Source organism: Mauremys mutica, chromosome 10, assembly GCF_020497125.1.
Source record: "Mauremys mutica isolate MM-2020 ecotype Southern chromosome 10, ASM2049712v1, whole genome shotgun sequence".
NCBI lineage: Eukaryota > Metazoa > Chordata > Testudines > Geoemydidae > Mauremys > Mauremys mutica.
Genome location: NC_059081.1, coordinates 14,366,807 through 14,393,477, shown reverse-complemented (window position 1 = coordinate 14,393,477; position 26,671 = coordinate 14,366,807). Strand labels below are relative to the sequence as shown.

The window sequence follows — 26,671 nt, the reverse complement described above, 5'->3', positions numbered from 1 at the left end:
TTGATGAAGTGGTGAACCGATTAATAAATTTGCACTGCTCATCTTGAGCAGTGCAAGATGGTATATTCCTGAGGTACAGTGCTGAGAGAATTTGGCTCTGATGCCTTTCTCTGTGGGATTCATGAGTGGCTCTGGGAGCATTCATGCAATCTAGCCGGGTGCGGGCCTCCACATGCGGTTGTGCTGAGTGCTAACCGCACCTGTTTGCAGCTGGTCACTAGCATGGCACTGAGAGAGACAGCCCAGGCTGGAGAGAGATAAGAAGGCACAGCAGTCCCACAGTCCCAGGCTGCACCCTGAGGTGCACTCTGCACCCATCACACTGCTGTCCACTAAGCTGAAAACAGACTCCTCACAGCCATATGTTAATTATACATTTAGGCTGAATAAGAAATAAGCACTGAATGCTACATTGCAGAAGCCAGCAGTTTCCAATGATCATAAGTCACATAAATGAAGAAAATATACCTAGAATCTGCTTGGGATTCCACCGTTTCTAAGGCTGCCAGCTCCTTGTCCAATTTATCACTGTAACTCTTAACCTAAGGGATGCAATTAATAAAACATGTAAATACATTTGCGCACACAGAACGATTCATGTTTCTCTGCCTTCCCACACAATGAAGCCAAGGAGATAAGCTTTCTCCAAATAAAAGCTTTAGAGAATTCCCTAGAATTTTTGGCTTTATTTCTTAGCCATCATTAACAAGTAAGATTTCTTTCCAAGGTTAGCAGAATTCCCTTACCAGGTATGAGTACTGCAAACATGATGAATTTACTGACCACTGCACTTGCCCTCTATCTTGCCCTCCCAAATCAATACGTAGAATCCCTGTTCCACAGCAAGATGGACAAATGAATTCTACATTGCACAAGACTGTACCAAATGCTCCTGTCTCTCTTAATTCAGGAACCTATCTACATACGAGTAGAACTGTCATATTTCATTTTTTTCAGGGCTGTATGAGACACTCATAAAAACCTTGCCAAAATGTGAAAGGTCAACAGATCATGTTTAAAAAAAAACATCTAAAATTAAAATCAGATTGAGGTTGTAGAAAAGAAACATTCTAACTGACTGATTCAAGACTTCTGTGCTCTTTCTTCTTCCAATGAACTTTTGTAGCCCACCATTTAAGAATAAAACTGTGATTCAGACTATATACCTACACAGGGGAACCTGAATCTGCCTTACATACCTATATGGGCTGCCTGGCCCTCCAGTGCAGGGACATAGGCCTAAGCAGAGCTAATAATGTGCTTACTCCCTCCCTACAGTGTGTAGACAGGGAGGAGCAGAGGAATGGGGGGAGTCTTTGCTACACTTCTTGTTCTTATTGGTCCAAGAAGTTGAACCAGTGTGGGGGAGTTGTACTTCGCTACTAGCAGAGGCCAGCAGTAAACTACTATCCCCAGGTAGCAAAGAGGAAGGAGGGGGGGGATGTCTGACCACTGGTACAAACTACACTGATCAGCTTAAAGCTCAGAAGGGAGGCAAGGCTTTAGCTCAACCAAGCTGAGCACAGGCTGAAGTACAATAGCTTGGTCTGGACTAGAGCACTGGATGGTATTAATTAGAATGGACTAATTAACAACAATGTACATGTCCCAGCTTTAATATCTAACCTAGAGAAGGCCTTAGAGAGGTCTCTCCGACTCACAACACCTCCCAGGGCTACTTGTGAGTGGTGCAGTTTATTTGCTACCCCTTGTGCACATGAACAGTTGTGCTTCAAGACAACAATCTAGTCGTAAATGTGCTACATTCTTGTACAGTGATGAGAGAGACAAAGGGACTGGATGTTAAATATTAAAGATTTTCTGCTGTTAATATGAATTTTACATGCATGGTTTATGGACCGATTCCCCCATATTGTGTAATTTTACAGTACAGTTCTATTTCTCCTGGGAACAGAAACTGAAGAGGAAAAATATTATGCTTACATTATCTTTATCACTATATGTTTTAGCAACATAGATGGGCTTACAAACTATAAATAAAGATCACTTTGTCCCTGCTAAGGTGGTGAAAGCCCCAAGACCAAGGAAACCTATAAAGATGATGTACTAGGGATGGATTCTCCATGGCACTGGCAGGGATTCATGCACGACATGTGGTGCAGTTTCATCAAAGAACAGCTTGAGTAGAGACGAACCTTAAAGGTGAACCACAAAGCTTTTGTTAAAAGTAAACAACTCATAAGATTCCAAGATGCAGTTTTATGGACAAACAGCGGAATTATCTTCCGCTGCAGCAAGTGTTCGGGCTTTCTTTGAGAACACAAACTGCTCAGATTCAGATGCTAATGGCTGCACTGTTGGCACCAGACCCATGTCTGAAAGTGCCAAATACCTCTTATTGAGTTCTGTCCATTTCCACTCACTGAGGTTCTACAGGTGCTGGGAGGTGTTTATCACTACTGGCACTCTAAGGGAGGGTGAATATTCCAGAGCCTCTCAAACCTGAGATTATGATATTACTAGTATTCCGGTAGTGCCTAAAGACCCAGCATACCACCAATGATTGTAGCAAGAGCTGAATACTAGGAAGTCTTGAAAATAAAACTTGAAAACATGCAAACTGTTAAACAAAAGGACACAAGTGCACTTAGAGATTCTGTACCCCACGAGTGGCAAAAAAGAAGGAACACAAACTGACATATCGAATCACACAAATGACATACCTAGTTCAATAGTCTGTTTCTGGCTATATATTCCAAACCCTTAGCTAAAACTAATCTCTTCTACTGAAATGAACCCCATTAGCTTTGATACTACAGTCACAGGTGGTATAGAAAACCTCATTACTCTGACATCATGACAGAAACCTTCCATTAGGTCACTACAATGCTCCAATACTTCAAAATAAAACTAAGGTTCCTAACATTTTAAACGTAACCATACTTTAAAGTCAGAATTAACTACATGTAGAAGGGTTCAAGAAAGACATTAAAAAAAAAACTTTACAGTTAACATCTAATCACATTTTTACTGTGTTTCCATGGCATCACAGACTATTTCTCTCTTTGTTCCCTACATTTAATATGGTGTTGCAATTACATTTCTGTTCATTTCCTTGGTAACCTGATGTTGATATGTATGGATTTATATACAAAATGAATAGGCTCTCTATAGTACAGCAAATGTATACCAGATTATGAAACCAATACTACAGAGCCAAATGCCAACTGTTAAATATTGACCATTTCTAAAACTGCACTGCATGTCAATCTTAAAAATCAGATAGCTCATCCTGTACTTTGCTGCTTTTGTTCTTCTGATTTAATGGCCTTCTACAGAGATTTTCTGACAACAGTTCTCTTTCCTCTCCCTATTAGCGAATCTAACTTTCACAGAAGATGTCAAATGGGTATGTCTACTCTGCACACGAAGCCTGGGATCTAACTCAGGTTTGAGCCCGAGCCCCACTTTATGTCCACACAGAAATCACCCAGACTCAGGTCAGTAATACTCAGGACCAGGTTTTAGGACCCTGCTACTAAGGTGGGTCAAAGCCCAAGTCCTACTGAGATTCAGGACCAAACACTGTTACTTTGCAAGGTGGATGTAGCACAAGCTGCATACCCAAATCAGAAGGTCTGCGTAGTGCAGCATGAACATGTCAGCATGGCTGAGACACCTTGGTCCACCAATTGTAAACCTAAGTTTACAATTCAGTATGCTCAAGCACGGGCTTGGATTCAGAGTCCCACGGACCTGGGTTTACTGTGGAGTGCAGACATACCCACTGACTGTCGTGGAGGGAGGAGTCCCTACAGACGAGATTAGGAGTACTTATATATGCATAGCATCTTCTGTCCCGAAAGGAGACAATATTTCATATACTATCTATATCTCTATTTATATGAAAAAGCATTGAAAAGCAGTAATCCCAAGGGTGAAGGGTGAAATCCAATTAGCCCATACGTGAAGGGGAGGACGGTCAGTGCCATGGGGCCAGCCATTTATCATACAAAACATACTCTGGGATCTTTAATGACCACACAGAACAGACAAGACCTCTGTTTTAGGGATCCTATCCAAAACACCTATGCCCAGTAACTGCATGCTATTTACAGAGCTGTCGAGAGGACGATGACACCACCATTTTGCGGCAGCTTTCAAAATTTGTTTTTGTTCCACATGGGAATGAAACCGAAGCCTTTTGAATGTAGGTTGTCAAGAGATGAAAGCCTCAGGTTACCAGAGAGCCCCTGAATCAAGAAATCCATCCCAATGAAAACTTCATCAAAACGTTCTGGATTCAACAAAACAGCATATTTTGACAAAATGAAATTTCATTGAAAAATGTTCTGACCAGCTCTAGTATTTAGATTAAACAGCACTGGATTAAGTGCCTAGCTGAGCCAGCATGGTACTGTATTAGCAGTTCTATCAAATCTAAGTATTCCAAACCCAGTGCACTGGTTGCAAAACCACCCCGCAAAAATACCAGTTTTCCTCTCCACCAGCATGCTTCAATGCAGCTGGGGAAGGATAATCTCTATGGTAATAGTTAATTTCTTTACCCATTTAATTATTAGTTTGACTACTGAGTTAGCCATTGGGGATGGGGACGTGGCTACTCATTTATTTGGAATGCATGTCAAATTAGACATCAAACAGCTATCAGATGGAAACAATCTTTAGTCTTGACCAAACTGGGCTAAAATTCAAAATGATGACCAAGAGATGAAAGATTCCGTATATTCTATTACTAATCCAGAGAGGCAGGCAGCCAGCCCAGGAAAATTCATTTTAAAAAAATACATGTTTATTTTTGATGGAATTGAGAGATTACAATCTCATCTGAATTTATGACCATCCACTGTTTTATCTCCCCAAAATCATGCAGAGAACCAACAGACTGGCATCAGCAAATTAGCTATACCCACAGTTTCAACAGAATGAGATGAGTTAGTTTCATCAGCCACAACTCCAGTAGTTTCTGTACATTCTGCCTATATCCTGGTCACACTTCACACTCCACCAGAAGTACTCTCTCAGTGTCCCAAATATGATCAGGAAAAAAAATCCCCTTTATACTATTAGGACTCTCTGATTTGATTTTCCAAACGTTTCTCAGTGGGAGCAGAGTTAGGCCAATGCTGGAAGCTTTTCAAAATCCCACCCTTCATGTATATTTTGTCTATGGAGCAATAAAAGAAAGTAGAGATCTAGCTGGCCAACACCAGTTTCAAAGACATACAACTTGTGTCTGTCTAATATTACATGTTAACTTCATAAAACAAAGGATGAGAAAAGTAGTGTTATAGTTTGATATTACCACTACCATCTCACATGCACACATTCTACATTTGTTCTTTTCATCCTTCTATATGCATGATATGTTCCCTGAAGAGGGAAGCAGAAGAAATGTCACATTTTACAGAGGACGAAGAAAGAAAGATTACCTCAGTTAATGTCTTCTTTGCTTCATTACAGCCTGCTTGCAGGTCAGCACATTTAGCTTGCAACTATTATCAAAGAAAAAGAAGAGTTTGATTCCACATTCACACTAATTACACCTGTAATGGAGAATGGCAATATTTGAGCTATTGAGTTATTTATTACATTGAGGTTCACAATGGCTGTCTTCTACACAATAGGAAAGCTGTCGGAATCACAGTCTTTCCCTGTCAGATTCTTAGTCTACACTCTATTACATGAATTTTGGCTGAAAAATTCCAATAAACGTGTCAGATGTTTACTGATGAACTCTCCAGACGCATTAGGTTTAGAACAAACAGTTGTCAATGGACTGGTGACTTGTGGGATGGAATCTTTGTGCTGTGGAACTCCAAAAAGGTTTTTAACAATAATCTAGACCAGTTACCTTATATTTCATAGCTAGACTGGAATGAGGGCCATGTTAACAAGCTACCTCTACTCTTCCAGACAATTTGGTAAATTTGGGAGACACTGTGCTGTACATTATTGTTCTGATCATTGTCACGGATTTTTTCAAGTAACAGTCGGAAGGAAAGAAGATTTTAGCAGCAGCAGGGTATTTTCTTAATATGCATCAACCTATTGTGTCATTATTAACAGTAAATATATGACAAAAGTCTAAGATGACAGCAGCGAGGAAAACTCTACTGACTATTTCACCTTGTCACACAGAATTTACAGGCTCCTCTGATAAAACATGAAACAATAGAGACATAGTACTTTACAGATAAATAATAATAAGGTCCTTGACTTTAGGCCCAGTTTTTTTAGAGGAATTCAGATGCCTAATTCCCACTGATTTCCAATGGGAGTTTGGTGCTCAAATACCTTTAAAAAACAAAAAAAAACCCTATTCCATAAAATTTCTGTTTACACATAACACTACAAATAGTTACAGCAGAAATGGAATTGGGGTCAGAAGACGGGAGGACAAATGATGCAAAAATTACAAGTTGAGTTAATAGAGTGTTTAGATCCACAACTTTGTGATCTTTTTGTTGCAAGACTACATATAGAATTTATAATAGATTCATAGATTATTAGGATTGAAAGGAACCTCAGGAGATCATCTAGTCCAACCACATGCTCAAAGCAGGACCAATCCCAAAATCCCTAAATGGCCCCCTCAAGGATTGAACTCACAACGCTGGGTTTAGCAGGCCAATGCTCAAACCACTGAGCTATCCCTCTCCCCTATTCTGTTCCTGAGGATTCAGAATTAAGAGTTCCAAAAACTCCAAAAATTAGAATTTAACCTTTAATCATGTTTGCCAGTTCTCACTAAGGATTAACATATAAAACAAAATTACATATTTTTTTAAACTAAGCAGTTTTTGAACTATGAACCAAGCTTATTGCAGTATTGGGATCTAAGACTTCAAAACTTGAAACCTAAAAGCCATCTCTCAAAAACACTGCAACCAATTAACTTGAAACCCTCTTCCCACTCAAACCTCCCAAGGAAAAACAAAATTCTCCTCTGGCCAGAGGTAACAAAAAAATTAAGAAAAGAGCTTTACTGTAAAGTTAAAGAAGGGGCTATATTTGGGCTTATAAAGGAAACTATCCTACAAACTAGAGAGTCAATAGTATTACTCGATACTATGCAAAAGCGTAATTTTAGGGAGATAAAGTTCTGCAAAGTGGCATTACTTGTTTCACAAGCACATTTTCATGTTTTTTTTAAATGGTTTTTCCTCTTCCCTGTTGTTGTTTGTGTAGGTCTTTCACACAACCAGGGGAACGGCTCAGAAACGAAAGTAAAGGGAGAAAAGTCAACACATTTAATATACTCCAGATTAAAGAGCTATTTCTGTACTACTGGTCCAATGCTCACAAGCGTTTAGTACTGTGGAAGAAATGGACCATCTGTTCCAGTAGGATTCTTCTGACTATTGTGCTCATGCTTACTGGCACAGGAGCAAGTGACAGACACACATTTAACACAAACATTTAATTAACAAAAAAAAATATTTTTTTTAAAGGGCAGGAGGAGGGAGGAGAAAAATACAGAGCCAGACTCTCCTGCTTTCCAGTCCATGTGCCACTGGAGCAGCACAGTGGCTGCATAGCTACCAAATCTATCCAGCTGAGAATTCCCTTAGCATAGGGTGTGCTCAGCTGGCACAGATCCAGCACCTGTGGCAGCTTCCCCTCTGCTCAGCTATACCTCGTGGAGAGAGGGCAGAGAAGCAGCAGGGCTAGAGCACAGTGTGCTCCAGCAGTCACACAGTGTCTTGGGCCAGTGTCAGCAGAAGGAGGTTAGAGAAGTCCCAAGACCACTTCAACTTATGCTGGAGCACATGACTCGTCTTTTCCCCTCGCCCCCACAAAAATCAGCTTGAGATGATCCTCTCTCCTAATCCACAGGGTAGGGCAAGGGGTCTGGTGTTCTGATCTCTCTCTGCTTTTGAAACTGCAGCTCTCCTTATCTCACTCTTCATTTTGCATGTATGTGGATCAGTGGAAGCAAGTGTACCACAAGCTGATATGTTTATGTATGTACAACACACTGTGGCACAATCAAATAGCTTTAGCACATGACTGGCAGCAAGGATCCATTGAGTTCTAATACTGGAGGACACATACTCCCTCCATGCCTCAGTACAAAAAAGCCTCTCTGCCTCACTTCCTTCTGCCTTACCCTGGGTCTCCAAAATGGAGGTCATTTATTTACTTGATCCATGAGGCTTGGTTGTTTGTAAGGCACACTGAATAATATGCATTACATACACACTGTTGATAGTCATGATTTTTGGTGTATTTCTTAAAGCCCCATCTGGGATCAAGAGATTGCATGAGAATCTCAGTTTTCTTTTAAAAAAAATAAAGTAAAAGAGGAAGTTTCTAGCTTATATTTTTGGAGAAAAATTCCTGAAGTGAGTGTATCCTGATGGCAATTTTTTTTATTTTATTTTTTTGGTTAAGATGTTATGATTTTTAAGCCAATCCCATGATTTTTTGGGCCTTACTTTTGAATTTTGAGCCTTGGAGGTTAGTAATACTATATTCACACTACTTATTATTGATATAACACTCACATTTTGCTACACACTTTAAAAGCATTTCATCTGTTTGGTTTTTCCTACTTTGAGAATAAAGTGCAGACAAAGTTAATGGCTTTTTCATGCTACAATATGAATTATACACACAAAGACACAGACAAAACCTACATATCACACACACACTTGATCCATTAAATGTTAGAATAGCATAAGAATATCCAGGAAGTATGATGAAAATAAATGATAGGACTTTTATAGTGGAGATATAGTGCTAGTTTTAAATAAACTAGGATATCTATTAAAGTGCTAACAGTTTTTGACAGATGGGGTAGGCCAGAAGGCAAGAAAGATGTGGAATTGCATTAGCTTTGACAGAAAAAGAAATTAATCCAGTTCTGTGTGTTCCATTATAAGATCCAATCTAATGTTTACTAGCATTTTTAATTAGCTGTCATATTAAAGTTTAAGTAAAATAACCCAACTTTCTTTACAAAAATTTGTAAGTTAGCAAAAAAGCTTCAATCTAACTTTTTTTGGTTGGGAAGGGGAAAGTAGGAAGCAGGAAAAATGTAAAATTTAATTTAAGATAAATATAATTAATACTTCAAATTGTCAATGCATACATATACACATGTATGGGTTCCATTCCATAACTTAGTCCTAACCTTGTGTTTGTTTAATGTTAGATTCAGATAACTGAGCTATGTTCAAAAAACTATGCTCCATTGATAACTTTACCATAGATTTACCCATAAAAAATGCTGAACCCCCTACACAAAAGTCTTCAAGATGTATAGCAAGCAACCATGAGATTTTATTGAGCCAGACTGTGGATGACCCTTACACTGGTGTACAGATGTGGGCTGGGAAGAGTAGACACATGAGAAGCTGAGCATTCACCAAGCCTCTCTGAATGACCATTACAACTACTACTTGAACATACTGGTTTGTCACCATTTCAATACCACACTCCAACAGCGGAGGTGGAGAAAAAAAGAACTAGAAACTAGTATTTCTTTTAGAATTTTGCAATTTAGATATGAAAGGAACTTTTGTACGCAGCATCACATTCACAAGAGTATCCTATTCTTTAGCATAATAGTCACATAATTGTCTTAGTAAAACTGTGCAAGCAAGACATTAAAAGATACTTAAAGTAATGTTCAGCATGACAAGTTACTGGTACAGAGTGTAGTTTTCAAATATCTTCTGAATGGCAAAAGCACTGTGGTCAAATACATTTACCGACGCTTTTTGTTTGTTTCCCACACAAGCCTACCTCTTCCAAAAGTTTGGTTTTCTGCGAGATTTGCTTGCTTAGTGATGCCACTTTCCTTCGGTGCTGCTGGGCAGCTCCGAGTCTTTCTGGACGCTCCTCAGAAGAAAGCTCAGATTGCTGAAAATAAATCAAAGTCAACAAAACAGAGAGTTGAATTGCACATAGCCAGTATTTGCTTTACAGGGACATAGGAACACAGGAACAGACACAGTGGATAGGAATTATGGTCCACCTAGTCCAGTATTCTGTCTCTAAGAGTAACCAACACCAGCTATCTCATAGGAAAGTGTAAGAACCCCACAGAAAGCAGATGTGAGGTAATTTACTCCCACTACGCTGGCTTCATCATTGCATGTGACTTCCACTGAGGTCAGCAGGCAACTGTACAGATGAATTGTATAATGGATGCAGGGATGTGCATATATTTTAAGAATTGCAAGAAAGTGGATTAAGTCTTCTTGAAAAACCCTTCTAAAACACTACAGTATTCTACAGTAATGAGCTAAAACAACATCTCTTCTATTAAGCTGTATTAACATTTGCAGTATACTGTAAAGGGATGAGCCTGTTACAGCAGTACAACTGTTCTTAACAGCAGTTCAAGGGTGGTGTGGCTGAAACAAAAGTTTGTAAAAAAGATGCAAGAAAAAAAATGGGAACAATTTTCAAACAGCTCTCACTGTTAGGAATGGGATAGTTTCCCAATGTAGTCTGGCTTTACGCACCCTATTTTGAAGCAGATATGGTCCCAAACCCTCAGTGTTTGATCTTGAAGATGAACAAACAAGCTTTAGGGTGTTTGATTTGGAATATTGGTTCAGGCTTATTCCTATACTGAAACCACATCCTCGATCAGTTAATTTTCTTCTCAAATCCTCTCCATTCCTGTGAACCTAGAACCTTGGTTAATTACTCAATTGAGACTGCATTTCCAATAGTCTTCTATAGAGAGCATGACTATAGCAACTTGGATCCAGATTCCTGCTGCCTATAGACTAAGAGATAGATTGACTGAAAAATTCTTTACCAGCATTATTATTTATAATGGGAGAGTATATCAACAATAGATCAAGAGGAGTTTTTCAAAGGCAAAAAATGGCAATTAGGCACCTCACTGAGTGTTATGTATCTAATGACCATTGGTGCCTTTGAAAATCTCCCCTTATCTATTTGTCATTTCATCATAACAAAGATTTTTAATTGCTTCATCTACTTCAGGCTCCCTTCTCATTCCAATTAACTTTTGACATTTAATCAGCAAAAAAACCCACTTTCCACTCATTTAGGTGCTAATTTATGAAGTCTGTCAAAGGTATGAGGACTTTATCATAGACCATTCCCAATAATAACCTTATTTTGGTAGCTACTGAACTATATATAGGTAAAATATTATTGGGAGAACTCCATACTCTTTTGACATCTACTTGCTTCCGAAATCTGCCCTTAACAGATCACATATAGAAGTCTTTGTTAACAGCTTAATTTAGACAAAGTAGAGATGGAAGTTTCCTTCCCCCCCTCCCCTTCCTTTTTTTCTTTTCTAAAGGCCATATTTCTACATAATTTACACAGAAAAGCAGTTTTGTGATTTGATATATTTATGTCTCTTTTAAAAGAAGAGGTTAATCTCAGGCATCTCATTCTAACAACTCATACTTAAAGCCACATATCATACATTTCTTCTACATGAGAAAATGCTGTGAAACAACAAAAGATGAGTACAGTTCAACATGACACTTTTTTCAGTTACTTTGGCCAATAACATTCCCTTGCCAACTGTAAATGTACTGCATTCCAAAATACCGGTTTAATTTCTATGCAGAATGAAAGACAAATGGACAAGTAATGCATGAGGAAAAGTTACATCAACAAATAGTAGATTAAACTTTGGAAGAGTATTATGATCCATGAAATGCAATGAATAGTTCAAGCATCGTGATTAAGACCTCAACTCAGCAAAGTATTTAAGCACATTCATAAGCCCCAATGACTTCTTCTATATCAATATATTGAATTTAATGGGGTCGCTTGACTGAGCTGGAGCCTAAGATCTGAGGACTGTGATAAGAAGTGCAGATGTCACACAGTTAATGACTAACAAAACAATTTTTTAAAATATCACTATTAAATTGAAATGCAAACCAGAACCTGCAGAGGAACAACTGAAAAATCCTAAGCATTTTCTATAGATACACCTCTACCTCGATATAACGCGACCCAATATAACACGAATTTGGATATAACGCGGTAGATTTTTTGGCTCCCGAGGACAGCGTTATATTGAAGTAGAGGTGTACTAAAAATATCAACTATATTTAAAAACCACACGATTTTCCTGAGGTAAAGAGTAGATCTATACTGCTAGGGAAAGAATTATTATCCTAATTTATTTAATCAGAAGGAACTTTGTTCAGAATTCTTTAATGTGACAAAACTCCAATAAGACTAAATGTGGAACGCAAATGTTTTTCTCTCACCCTACTTTCTATGGGCTCTGTGAACTTAAGTTGCAAACTCTCATGGACAATAAGTATGGCAATACCTAATTTTTGGCCACAAGCCAAAAATCTGCTATCATTTGTAAACCCATAGCCACCAGAAACTGCAACAGGGATTAGGGTCTCAGGGTACTAGATGCAGTGCTAGCACAGAGCCCATAGAAAGCAGGATGAGAGAACATTTGCCTTCCAAGTTTACTCTTGTAAGAGTTTTGTCTCATTAAAGAAATCTGAACGAAGTTCCTTCTGCTTAAGGAAATTAGAGCAACAATTCTTAACTATAAATAGGGGGGTCTGAATCTCATATGATAAGCAGCTGAATCAACTGATTGAATACAATATTACTGTATTATAAAAGTGTATCGAGTAAGGTCTTATGAAAGCCTGAGAGACACTGGCAATTAATAGCCTTGTGAAATATATGCATCAATGCTATATATGAAAAATTATGGATACTCATTGGATTATGCTTTAAAGTCTCTGACTAACCAGTCAAAAACAGAAGCTACCCATCTGTCTCCAATATAAATTAATCATTACGAATCAAAAAATAATAGAAGCCCCATTTGCACACAAGTCAGAAAGGGGATGGGAAGTCCCCTGGAAGGGAAAAACAGCAGGAAGACTTCCTGCCTCTTCTAACAGAGACAATGAACTATAGGGTGACATGGGGGGTAGGGGGGTGCAAAAAGACATTTGAGTTATCCATCACTTGAGGAATTAAAGGGGCCAGAGCTCTTTAAAAATAAAAAATAAAAAAGCCACAGAAACTACGGGGATTGAAGACTTTGGGAACTAATGTTTAGAGAACCTGCTTTGGCAAAAGACTAACTTGCTGAAAATAAGTTCTAGTCTTGGAAGGATATTTTTACTTTTGTTTGCTTATAACCCTTTCTATCTTTTCCCCTTATACTTGGTATCACTTAATCCTCTGTCCTTTTGTTAAATAAATTTGTTTTACTTTTACTATAAACCATTTCTGGGCTGTGACTGAAATCAGAGTTATTGTTAACCCCACTTAAACTAACAGGCTGCAGTATACTGTCTGTCTAAAGGAAATTTGGGATTGCGGGTTGTTGGGGGTCACTCTGCAAAAAGTAACCAGGCAGTGGAAGTCAGGGTGTGACCTACAGTAACTCTTCACTGAACATTTTAGTTATGTTCCTGAAAAATGTAACTAAGTGGAATAATGTTAAGCGAATCCAATTTCCCCATAAGAATGAATGTAAATGGGGGGGGGGAGGGGGGGAGGGGAGACACGTTAGGTTCCAGGGAAATTTTTTTTTGCCATACAGTAGAGTACTATAGTTGGGATGTGCCCTCGCCTTACCCCACAGAGGCACGGCCCACTGGCACTGGAGACAATCAGGCAGGCAAGGAGGCTGAAGGTGCAGTAAGCTAGGAGAAGCACGTTGCACAGCAGCTTCCCCTACTCTGCAAGCAACCCTTGGCCTGCCCACACCACCCCTTCCCCCAAGCCCCTACCCTTAACCCGCCTCTTCTTCCCCTTTCACTCCACACGCTGCGTCCTCGCTCCTCCCTCCTGCCCGCGGCAATCAGCTCGCTTGCAACATTCAGGGGGCAGAAGGAGCGAGGACTCAGTGTGCAGGCTCCCCCCTCCCTCCTCTGCCTCCTGCCCATGGCAATCAGCTGGTCTGCAGCGTTCGGAAGGCAGGGGGAGCCTGCGCGCCTAGTCCTCGCTCCTCTCCCCCACCCTCTTGAACACTGCAAGCCAGCTGATTGCTGCGGGCAAGAGGTGGGGGGAGGCGCTAATCCACAGGGTCTGCCAGCAGGCATGAGGCGCTGGGGGGGGCACAGGGGAGCTGATGGGGGGCTGCCAGCTGTGGACAAAGCAAGCAGCCAAAACAACATTATAGTAAAGTATTGCACAAGTTTAAATGGAGCATGTTCTGTAATTGAGCAGGGACGCAAGATCGAAACAACGTTAAGCGAGAGGACGTTAAGTGGGGAGTTTCTGTACACGCTTGTATGCTGGTTGGTGGTGTCAGGGCTGCATGCCGCAGCAACATGGCATCAAAGGCACCCAGAACTGGTTACAACCCCTTTACCAGTCTGGGTTGAGCCCAAAGAGTCATAGCGCACCACTACCATCTTCCCAGTCTTAATCACCTTTTCCCCCTGCATAGGATTTCACCAAGTGCCGTTGCTGCTTCTCCCACAACTTACTAGAAATCCAACTTTCCTGTCCTGACCGCACTTGTTTGAAGCCCTGGTCATTTGTAATCTGTGTGTCTTAGCTAGACGTGCCCTTTTGACAAATGATCAGTAAAAATATAAATAAAAGTTTCATTCTACTCAATGGGGGGGTCTCATACTGACTAGGACTACATTTTTTGTGTGAAAATAAAAACAAATTTAGGTAACCATGTCTGTAAAAACTAATTTGAAGCTATAAAGTTTGCTGTGGTTTCATCTAACGACATTACAATTAGGAAACGATGAACAGAGACATTATTTGACTTGGTAAACAGCTTTATAACTGGTATGTTTATCACAGTTTTACATAATCTGAGTTATACACAAGTTTTATGTTACATCTTGTGATGGTGAAAGCCTAATATAAAAAAAACAAACCTATAATCTGTTTGTCTCTCAATTACCAAAAATGAACAATGGTTCTGAATAAGACATTTACAATCAAACTGTATAAGCTTTGTTCTACAGAGACTGAATTAATAAAACATTTTTCATCTAAGAACTAAGGAAAAATATGCCTTTAGCATCAGTCACATCGATTCCCAGTTTTAAGATTTCAAAAGAAACAGATGTATTGAGTTCCTCAACTCGGCTGTTTCAATTTATGGCTTATTCCTGTTCAATATACATTTATAACAGCTTTTTTAGCTTTCAATTTTAGCATCTTGTTTATGTTGATCTATTCAGGCTTTTGATATCTTGCCGGCATGTGATTTGTGCAAGACTAGACTTATCAAGTCTACACAACCATAATTCATTACCACTTTAGACAGAGCCCTTAACTTATTCCTCTATAGAATCTGCAACATTCATAAAGCCAGTAACTATCAATGTTACTCTTTCATGCAGCCTTCAGTTAGGACGCATATATGAATAATACTCAGTGAAAATCTAGATTGTAGCTTTTGTGCACCTGAATACAAATAGCTGAAGCTGAACTTCATTTTAACCAATGACTTTGTGGCAGCAACACCAGTGTTGATTATAATCCCCTTTAGTGGCTCAGCTACAGAACACCAATGACCATTTATGACAGTGCAGTTACCAGAGAGAACAATCTACATTATTCTGCTGAATATCCTCTCCACTAATTATCAGAATCTCTTCAGTCTTTTAAAGTAAGATACTGCATGCTATGGCATTTACTGATCATATACCAGCTGAAGTCTAAAGCTAAATCAAGCTTAAAAAAAATTGAGTATCAAAAACCAAGCAGCACTGTGAGTTCAATCCACAATTTATTCATTCTGTCCAGATTCTCTCTTTCCATGGTGAAATAAGTGACTTTGAAAGGTTATGGGAGTTGTTAACCCCAGGATCTAAAGACCTCTTCCCAAAAAGAAGACATGCAGCACAAGAAGCAACAGTGCAAATTTCCCAAAACTGCGTTACCAAATGGAGTCAAACCTTACCCCTAAGGACCATTCCAAAATAGTTCAGTCATATAATCAGATAATGGAGAGATGAAAGAAAAGTTATGGGCCATCAAGTCCATTTCCCGCCCACCCTCCCATGTCCCTCAAGTACACTATTATTCCTTATGTTCGACACTCAAAACTGAAGAGGACCAGGTGGCATAGACAAATTATATTACAGAACAGAATCTATCAGTGTCTTGGCTCTTGCTTGAAACCAAGTCCAACGTGAAAGGTACCTTATAAAGCAACTTATTAAAAACACTAGCTTTCTAGTGGGTTCAAACAATACCCAAGGCACTCTAACCTACTCTACATCAATATTAAATGTTACAGACATTTATCAAACACTAGAAAATTGTCCAGTCTCTGGAGAGGAGTAGCACATAACAGGTAAAGACTTTTTGTAACTTTAACTTTCATTTTAGATTGCCAGAGAAAAGAAACTTTGTTCTTAAAGCATACAATTTAAAGTGTGCTAGTCTTGCTAGAACACCCACATGACATGTAACTTTCACAATACCATGTTGATGATATCTTCTGTATATTTAGTTCAAGACAAATTTGATACCCCTCCCCCCAAAAAAGAGTTGATCAAGAAGGTTTTTGATTCAAGAACGTTTTGTTGCCGTAGATGCAAAAGGACTAAATTGAACAAAGCTGGCAAAGATGCATGTGGAGTATGAGTCCAAATTATATGCTGGGCCAAGAAAGCAGTGCCTGAGGAGGGCAGGCAATACTGCAGTTTCTGCCCTGTCCGGAGTTTCGACAGGGACGGTAGACAATGTGTCACATGGCTCCAAAAGAGATCTGTTTGATGAGAGAAACCTTTGTAGGCAGCCCTGAATCCCTGTTAGTTCTGACTGACTAAGCCATGCTCCTGGGGCATCAGTACTCCCAGTTAGATGTCGTGTCAAACTCTTATGTTTGTCCCTTAGAGAGTGGAAATGTGTCCAGTTTACACCACAGGAATGTGGGGGCCAAAGGTTTTCATGACCCTGTATCTATTAAAACAGAGCTAGCAACAAAATAGGTGAAACATGCTCTAGATGGTCCCTGTATACTGACAGGCTATTAGATTATTTCAGAGAGAATTCAGAGTTCTGTATCCCACATATTGTCAATCATCTTTTTCCCCACTTTTTTCTAGTTCTAGGATAAATTGGCACCAGTCTTTAGCCATCAAAACATGCTTTCTTCCTCCCACTTCATCTGGAAGCCAATTGGTATCAAATACGCACTGGGGATATACATAGCTAACCTGCAAGAAAAAAGTTTCAGTTTGGAAGTTATGAAGAATTCAGAAGGCCATCAACAACTGGTTCCTCCCACCCACCCCAGTAGGGAAGAGTAACAAATAAAAAACCAAGATGACTATTGCTCCCCAGTTTAATTACATCCTGAGCACACTGCCAACTGAATTTTTTTACTTACACATTTTAAAATTCTCTGGCTCTTTCCTTTGGAAGTTGTCACCGGGCCTCCGTGGGTCACAGCTGAGAATACCAAATTCAGGACAAACTACTGAGAAATAGGGTAGACTCATCCAAAACTGGAGGCTATTCTAGCATGAGATTACACCAACCGAAAAACAAAAGTAAACTTCTCTCTCATCAGACTGCTTAACAGGAAGTCAAAGATGCAGCTCTAGTCTCACTGCCCAGACACTGGACTCTATGATGAGTAGTTACTGAAAACCAATTTAATCAAATATAGGGTCCGTCTAACCTCAAGAGATATACAGTCCTGGCTATGTGGCTGATAACTCAGATCTTATTCAATAATCATGCTGAGGCCAATCCTTTAGTAATTAGAAACTAACAGTTAATATTAAGAGGAAGAATAAAAGAATATATAATGGTTAATAACTGCAAAGTTCTTATATGAAGTTTGTAGGAGTCACGGTATAAACTGCTAGCTTATAAAGTCTCTCTGGTAACTTCTAAAAGATTGGAAGGTCCTCAGTCCATAGCTCAATATGCTCCTTTTAGTAGTAAATCCATAGTCCAGAGAACTAGGGAATGAAAAAGGCAAAATGGAAATTGCAGGGGAGTCTTTTATATCCTTTGCCACATGCCTGGAAATTTACTGTCTCAAACAAATCTCACAACCTAGTTTGTGGAAAGTTACTGGCATAAGATAGGCTCATGTGACCCTGGGCCCCATCACATGTCCTTATATGGCTTGATGACTCACAGGGGATAGCTCCTTGGAGGCTGAGGCATCTGCAGGAAGAGTTATCTGGTCAGAATGAATTTCTTCTATGGCTCACTGTGTGTGTGTGAGAGTTAAGTGTTTTTGGCCATTAATGCAAAGCTATCTAGCCTTGACATAAATCTTATCTGCTGAGTGTTATCAAGGAATACCCACATGTATAAGATACAAGTCCGTGGCCAAAATTCATAACTTCAGATACAGAGATGATACATGAACTTTACCAGGATAATCATATTTGATAGACTAACTTTTCCATTGACACCTTACATGTACATTGTACAAAATTTTAGTAATTGTTTATGCTGGGTAGATTATTACTCTTTATATCATTGTGATGAGGAGAGGAAATTAGGTTTTGTTTCAGAGTTACTAGTAAAGTTTCATGGCAGTTTCAAGGTTGGCCAAACATACTTAATACCTAATATTCTTAAGTTTTTGAAAGGAACACGTTTCTCAAAATGAAACTGTCCTATGGAACATGACTAGACAAATGGATGACCAGGTGGTCAAGACCAAGGAAGTGAGTACTAAAAGACAGTCCCAGTTTTATTAATCTTTCCATCCCCCTACTCATTTTTGTTACTCTTTTCTGAACCTTTTCCAATATATCTTTTTTTTTTTTTTTTTTAAGATGGGACAACCACATCTGCACGCAGTATTCAAGATCCTCTCCTACACAAGTCTAATATTTTGGAGTTAATCCTAGCTGGAAATCTAGCATCTCAGGCTATATCCATTCAGCTGTCAAGAGTTTGCTCATAAAGGCACCACTCTCTTTTCTGCCCACATCTGTCAAGACAAGCTGGTGAAGTTCTCATTAACCCCTAACTTCATGAAAAGATTCTTAAAATTCTGTTTTATTGCCAGATAAGGCAGTGTCCAAAATTCATAGAATCATAGAATTCAAGATCAGAAGGGACCATTATGATCATCTAGTCTGACCTCCTGCAAGATGCAGGCCACATAAACCGATCCACCCACTCCTTTAGCAAGCGACCCCTGCCCCATGCTTCGGAGGAAGGCGAAAAACCTCCAGGGCCACTGCCAATCTACCCTGGAGGAAAATTCCTTCCCGACCCCAAATATGGCGGTCAGCTGAACCCCGAGCATGCGGGCAAGACTCTCCAGCCATACCCTCTGGAAAAAGGTTAAGAATATCATATCATTGACCCATTGTACTATTTACCAGTGTGGCACTTTTGACCTATTGACTAAGCCCGGTATCCTATCATACCATCTCCTCCATAAACTTATCTAGCTTACATTTTAACATTAAGAGAAGGCAGCATCCTAGAAGCTTATTTTTTAATATTCAGTGGGGCTGAGTACCTGTAGATGCCCACCAACTTCACTCAGGAGCTGGAGATGCTCAGCACTTATGGAAGATCAGGCCACTGCAGAACTGACCCACTTACATTGTCTATTTCTACACTATTTTTACAAATCTATTTAAGTTGATTCACACCCCTTGTCTGGCAGAGCTTTATACAAAATATACGCCACCTTGACAACTTTGGTCTTCAAATACGTTCTCCTGAGTTATGTATCAGAGGGGTAGCCATGTTAGTCTGGATCTGTAAAAGCAGCAAAGAGTCCTGTGGCATCTTATAGACTAACAGACGTACTAGAGCATGAGCTTTCATGGGTGAATACCCACTCTGTCGGATGCATGTAGTGGAAATTTCCAGAGGCAGGTATATATATGCAAGCAAGAATCAGGCTAGAGATAAAAAGGTTAGTTCAATCAGGGAGGATGAGGCCCTCTTCTAGCAGTTGAGGTATGAAAGCCAAGGAAGGAGAAACTGCTTTTGTAGTTGGCTAGCCATTCACAGTCTTTGTTTAATCCTGAGCTAACATATTTCATGCGAGAAATATACAAATAAATTATATATATATAAAAATTAAATAAATATTTCTTCTGTCATACTGGTTAAATACGACTAGTACTATAGTAAATAAAACAATGAATTCATGCTACTGTGTTTCTTTTGGGTAATGTTGATCATTAATTTGGCTCCTGAACCAATGAGGTCTGAGTATCACTGCTCTACTGTTTAAAAAGGAAGTTTGTGTTTGATATAACTGAATTGTGATGCCCAGTTTTTAGGGTGATCAGCAACATAGATATACTTATAAATAAACTGATATGCAAGAGTTTAGAAAGTCTAACAGGTGATCATTAATGAATTATAAAATTTATTGTTATTAAATGTGTAAATCTTAAAGGAATTAAAAGAGCTTGCACATTCTTCCTTGGTTTTATTCCCTTTTGTTTATTACACACAAGTTTCATTTTTTCCTCCCCACCTGTGTCTCCACACCAGCTGTCCAATCACAAAAGGTTCTCTTTATTCACAAGTATTCAGGCTCTTGCCTGAACCTTACACCTTGATTGTCATCAGCCACTACTACTTTCCAATCCACAAACACCCCTTATTACCTCTTGGCTCCTTCCCCATCAGACTTCACACTTCATTTGGAGCATTCGCTCCAAAAAGCCATTTCTCTGTAGTTTCCCAGTGATTATTCAATATTTGTCCCACTACCTCAGACATGCCATCCTTTGGGTGAGATGTGAAGGAAATACCTTCTGTTCATCATGGTCCAACTGACAACTGGAGATCATATGGGTGAGTTTAAAAAATATGAGAGAACCTCAGTGCTAATGCCAAAGTTCCAAGCAAAATGTGTTCTGACCTCGAAGCTGTGTGTGAGGTGTCCACCATCACAAGAGTTGCATCATTGTATTTATTTAAATGTACGAAATGCCCATTCAGAGGCCTGGGGACTGCAATCACCAGACGAAGATCACCCCCTGCCACCTACAAACTGGTAGAACAAACTGATCCTGTTCTATCCACCCTAAAACTCTCCTCAGCTCTTCTGCTCCCTCTGGGACAGGCACAGTCTGCTGCAGTGTAAATTTATAGTAAGAAACTAACTGAGTCCCCTGTGGCACCTTTAAGACTAACAGATGTATTGGAGTATAAGCTTTCGTGGGTGAATATCCCCTTCGTCAGTAAGTATCTGGCTTCAAGACTAAACTTGATAAGTTTATGGAGAGGATGGTATGATGGGATAACCTAATTTTGGCAATTAATTTGGCAACTGATCTTTGATTATCAGCAGATAAGTATGCCCAGTGGTCTGTGATGGGATGTTAGATGAGTGGGATCTGAGTTACTACAGAGAATTCTTTCCTGGGTGCTGGTTGGTGAGTCTTGCCCACATGTTCAGGGTTTAACTGATTGCCATATTTGGGGTCGGGAAGGAATTTTCCTCCAGGGCAGATTGGCAGAGGCCCTAGAGGTTTTTTGCCTTCCTCTGCAGCATGGGACACGGGTCACTTGCTGGAGGATTCTCTGCAGCTTGAGGTCTTCAAACCATGATTTGAAGACTTCAATAACTCAGACATAGGTTAGGGGTTTGTTACAGGAGTGGCTGGGTGAGATTCTGTGGCCTGCATTGTGCATGAGGGCAGACTAGATGATCATAATGGTCCCTTCTGACCTTAAAGTCTATGAGTCTATAATACATGTAGCAACTTAGGGGCATGAAGGGGACACATCGTCAACTTTTTACTATCATGTGTATGTCCCACTCCATGCAGATGTAGGACCAATGCATTCTCACTCCTGCATCCCCTCTCCACATCTTCTGTGACTGTACCATTGCCCCAAATGGATTTGTTATGAAAATACTGGGACTGGTCTGATTTTGCAATACAGTACTTGAAGCTTGAACAAAAAAAATCCATAGTTAAAAAACATGTTTGTAAAATACAGTAAGTAAATAATGATCAAGAATCCATTGTAACTTGAAACCTAAGAATCCCAGGGGAAAAAAAATCTGCTACTTATAGATTTTATGAACCCATCTCCCCTTTTTCAAAGAAAAAGGATTTTGTGTGGGAAAGAGGATAGAAATGGAGGCAATGAGTCCTCTCCTTCGTAATGAGGTCTTTCTCTTTCACACAGCTATATTACTACTGTAAACCCTCCAAGGGTAGAAGAAATAGAATTGAATCATTAGACTGAGCAGTTTCTTAGGGAGGAAAAAAGCAAAGAATTCACACCCTGATTCTCTGTAGAAGATTCAGGCTTAGCAGCAGTTAGGTATCTTTGTTCCTATAACCAACGGTTGGAGAACACTCCGGATATGCCCCATGTGGGTGGAAAATAATGGTTTGCTAAAATACGTATAATTATGAAAATAAGCTGAATGGTTTCTATCAGAAGAAGAAAATAAATCCCTGAGTGGTACAAAATATGCAATTCTGTCTTATTAAAATATATGCACAATGGATCTTGCTCTTAAAGCTCTGGAAAATGAATGGGCTGCAGAAATCAGACTTTCTGGAACATATTTCTATGGAGAGGAAACTGAGGCAGTGAATGGCATCTATCTTCCCTGGGACTGGTGCACACTCTAACACCTCACTATTAGTGGCCACTATGCACACACTTTTGGAGGATGAATCCAAAGAGAATCAATGCAGCATACAGTTCTATAAATGGTGCCTTTATTTGACTTATAGTTTGCCAACCTTTGTTGTGATAACTACAGCTGCTGTTTCAGTACTTTGAAGCTGTTAGTAAACGAGGTAGGAAAGAGCAGCCCTCACGCTGCTCTAAATTTCAGCCAAGTATTGACTCCGGAAACAGCAGCATCAGTATCAGGAGACAACAGAAATCTCAGCACAATGAGCCTGATTCACTACTGTGCAACTCTAGTTTTAACCAGTATAACTACACTGAAAAAAAAAAAATCAATGAGGATACACTGGTGAATCAGCCGTCAATTTGCAAACTGTGCCCCAGGTACTAAGGATTCTGCAGTTCTCCTTACATTTCAGTCTAGTACTCAAATGTATCTCTATACTTAGAAAGGATTTTGATCTATCTTTCTGTAAAATTCATGATGTCCAAGCTTCAGTCTTTTTTTGATGCAACTGTGGAAATACTGGGTGTGCATAATAAAACGATCACAGTTTCAACTGGCAAAGAGTCCTGTGGCACCTTATAGACTAACAGACGTATTGGAGCATGAGCTTTCGTGGGTGAATACCCACTTCGTCAGATGCAGCTCATGCTCCAATACGTCTGTTAGTCTATAAGGTGCCAGAGGACTCACTGCTGCTTTTACAGATCCAGACTAACACAGCTACCCCTCTGATAGTTTCAACTGCTGCTACCTGTACTCAGAACACTATAGGCCTGATGGCTTATTTTGGTTTCACACAGACTTTTGTAATGGATTTAAAAAGGAAGCTGTTCCTGATGTGCAGTTTTGATGTATAAAACAAAGCTATAAAAAGAACACAAAAGAAGAGTGCACTGGGGTTAAAGCTCTATGGTCCTGAAAGAAAATAAATTGGGGAAACTGGCCAACGTTCACCTGTGACTGCCTATGTTTCATTCAGCTTAACTAGACCACAACTAATACTAGGAGTTAACATCCTTAAAGATTAAACAATCAAGAGAAAAAAATTATTTTGTATAAAAGTCCTATCAACTTCAAGGAATAATATATTGGGCACGATTGTGTAACTCAGGCTACCATAGTGTCACTGTCTCCTCTAGTGGAGAGACCACACAGAGATATGAGTCAGCTACTGACTCCCAACTATGGCAGCTAGGGTGAAATCCTGCACTCTCTGAAGTCAATGGTACAACTCTCAGACTTCCGTGAAACCAAGATTTCATCCTGGTACTTCAGCTTAAGTAGCAGAGGCTGATGTTTTCATATCCAGAGTTGCTCAAGTTCAGTCCTTACAGATGATATGGGTTAAATCAGATATAGCAACTGAGTTATGGGGAGGGGAAGGAGAGGGAGAATTACCGTATATACTCATTCATAAGCCGAATACTTTTGGTAAAAAAAATGACGCATCAAAGAGCAGGGGTCAGTGTATAAACGAATCTACACCAAAATTTGATGATTTTAAACTCTATGGAATCATTGAAATGAATATCTAATACATTGTCATTTTGTTTACCTGGAGCATTCACAAGCACAGAGCCCCTCAGCTTCCTGTGGAAGTGGTTTGCCGTTCCCAGCCAACGGGAGCTGCGGGAAATGGTGCCACTTCTGGCAGCTCCTATTGTCTGGGAATGGCAAACCACAGCCACTGGGAGCCGAGGAGCTCCATGCCTGTGAACGCTCCAGATAAACAAAACGACCCAACCCACCAGCGGCTTACCCTGACGGGCCAGGAGCCAAAGTTTTCCAACCCCTGAAATATAGGGTCTGCTTATGAATGGGTCATACAGTTTTTGCTATTTTTACCTATCCATTTTGGGGGGTTGATTTATAAATGAACGGGCTAATGAACGAGTATATATGGGAAAAACACAAAACAGCATGATTACCCACCACAAAAGCATATTCCACTACCAGCATTCATGATCATTTTGTCCTTGTTGACAACTACTTGTAAGCCTCAGAGCTGCTCTAACTGAAGTTGGCTGCAACAGCCCTCAAGAGTTTATTATACCAGATGAGGCTTACCAAGAGCATGAGCACTGTTGCCATGCTGCCTCCCCTAGGCTGAAAAGCACACATCTAGGTAACAAGTCCCTTGCAAGAGAAACCAAGCTCTTAGTTTCTCTCAGTTTTACAGTTGCTAATATGAATGGATGCAATCTCAGGTCCTTGTTTGCCAGAGAACATGTAGCTTAGGTCACTGTTTCTCTTAGTAGTGAGAAGAACGCCTTCAGAAAAGTTTTGCATCATGCACTAAAGGTGGCTGTAGCTCAGTCTGATCTCCAGTAGCAGCGTGTCCTATAACTGAAGGAGCAGGGATCTGAAAAGCAAGAATTAAATCCCTTTAGCAGGACTCTTCTCCTGCGAAATCCTGTAAGTGATCAGCCAGCAGCATTTCATAAAAGACGGTTACTCACCGTAGTAACTGTTGTTCTTCGAGATGTGTTGCTCCTATCCATTCCAGTTAGGTGTGCGCGCAACTCCGGCGGGCCGGCTGAGCGCCCCCTGGAGTGGTGCCGCTATGGCGCCTGTTATATACCCCAGCCGGCCCGTCCGCTCCTCAGTTCCTTCTTGCCGGCTACTCCGACAGTGGGGAAGGAGGGCGGGTCTGGAATGGATAGGAGCAACACATCTCGAAGAACAACAGTTACTACGGTGAGTAACCGTCTTTTCTTCTTCGAGTGATTGCTCCTATGCATTCCAGTTAGGTGATTCCCAAGCCTTACCTAGGCGGTGGGGTCGGAGTGAGACGTGGCAGAGTGCAAGACTGCGGAGCCGAAGGCTGCATCGTCTCTAGATTGCTGCACCAACGCGTAGTGGGAGGCGAAGGTGTGGACAGAAGACCAGGTGGCCGCTCTACAGATGTCCTGGATGGGAACATGGGCCAGGAAGGCGGCAGACGAGGCGTGCGCTCTCGTTGAGTGTGCAGTGAGGCGGCATGGTGGCACGCGAGCAAGTTCGTATCATGTCCGAATACATGCCGTTACCCAGGAGGAAATCCGCTGGGAGGAGACCGGCTCACCCTTCATGCGGTCGGCGACTGCCACAAACAGCTGGGTCGAACGCCGGAAGGGCTTCGTCCGCTCGATGTAAAAGGCAAGAGCCCTGCGGACGTCCAGGGTGTGAAGCTGTTGTTCCCGAGGGGAGGCGTGCGGCTTCGGGAAGAAGACCGGGAGGAAGATCTCCTGGTTGAGGTGGAAGGCCGACACCACCTTGGGGAGGAAGGCCGGGTGTGGTCAAAGCTGCACCTTGTCTCCGTGAAAGACGGTGTATGGTGGACCAACCGTTAGAGCACGGAGCTCAGAGACTCGTCTTGCAGATGTAATGGCGACGAGGAAGGCTGTCTTCCAGGAGAGGTAGAGCAGAGAGCACGTGGCCATAGGCTCGAAGGGCGGACCCATAAGCCTGGCCAGAACGAGGTTTAAATCCCAGGTCGGGGCAGGACACCGCACCGGCGGGTACAAGTGGTCCAGGCCTTTAAGGAAGCGGGAAACCATTTGGTTGGAGAAGATGGACCGACCTCCCATAGATGGACGAAAGGCGGACACTGCTGCCAGGTCTACTCTCAAGGAGGAGACCGCAAGACCCTGCTCCTTAAGGTACCAGAGGTAGTCGAGGATGGTAGGGACAGGGACTACGAATGGATTGAGTCCTCGTTGATCACACCAGAGTGCGAATCGCTTCCATTTCGCAAGGTAGGTGGAGCGAGTGGAAGGCTTTCTGCTCTCTAGCAGGACTTGCTGTACTGCCGCCGAACAGTCCCTCTCTGCGTGGGTCAACCACTCAGGTACCAAGCTGTAAGATGGAGGGACTGCAGGTTCAGATGGCGGAGTCTGCCGAAGTCCTGGGTGATGAGGTCCGGCCATAACGGAAGGGGGATGGGATCCCGAACGGAGAGCTCGAGCAGCAGGGTGTACCAGTGCTGCCTCGGCCAGGCCGGAGCTACCTGTATGACGTGGGCTCTGTCCCTCCGAAGCTTCAGTAGCACTCGGTGCACTAGCGGGAACGGAGGGAAGGCGTAGAGGAGGCAATCCGTCCAGGAGTAAAGGAAGGCGTCCGACAGGGAGCCTGGCGAGCGACCTTGGTACGAGCAAAACAGGTGGC

At 41.0% G+C, this 26,671-nt stretch overlaps 1 protein-coding gene across 1 annotated transcript in view; it reads right to left on the bottom strand.

The window, feature by feature from the left end:
• CCDC93 (coiled-coil domain containing 93) overlaps nucleotides 1-26,671 on the bottom strand; it is a 98,989-nt gene that overhangs the window by 23,761 nt on the left and 48,557 nt on the right. The window contains exons 12-14 of the mRNA XM_045032720.1: nucleotides 9,736-9,852; nucleotides 5,415-5,477; nucleotides 469-542 (exon numbers count right to left, since the gene is read on the bottom strand). Of these exons, the coding sequence (XP_044888655.1) occupies nucleotides 469-542; nucleotides 5,415-5,477; nucleotides 9,736-9,852 (254 nt within the window). The remainder of the gene's footprint in view (nucleotides 1-468; nucleotides 543-5,414; nucleotides 5,478-9,735; nucleotides 9,853-26,671) is intronic.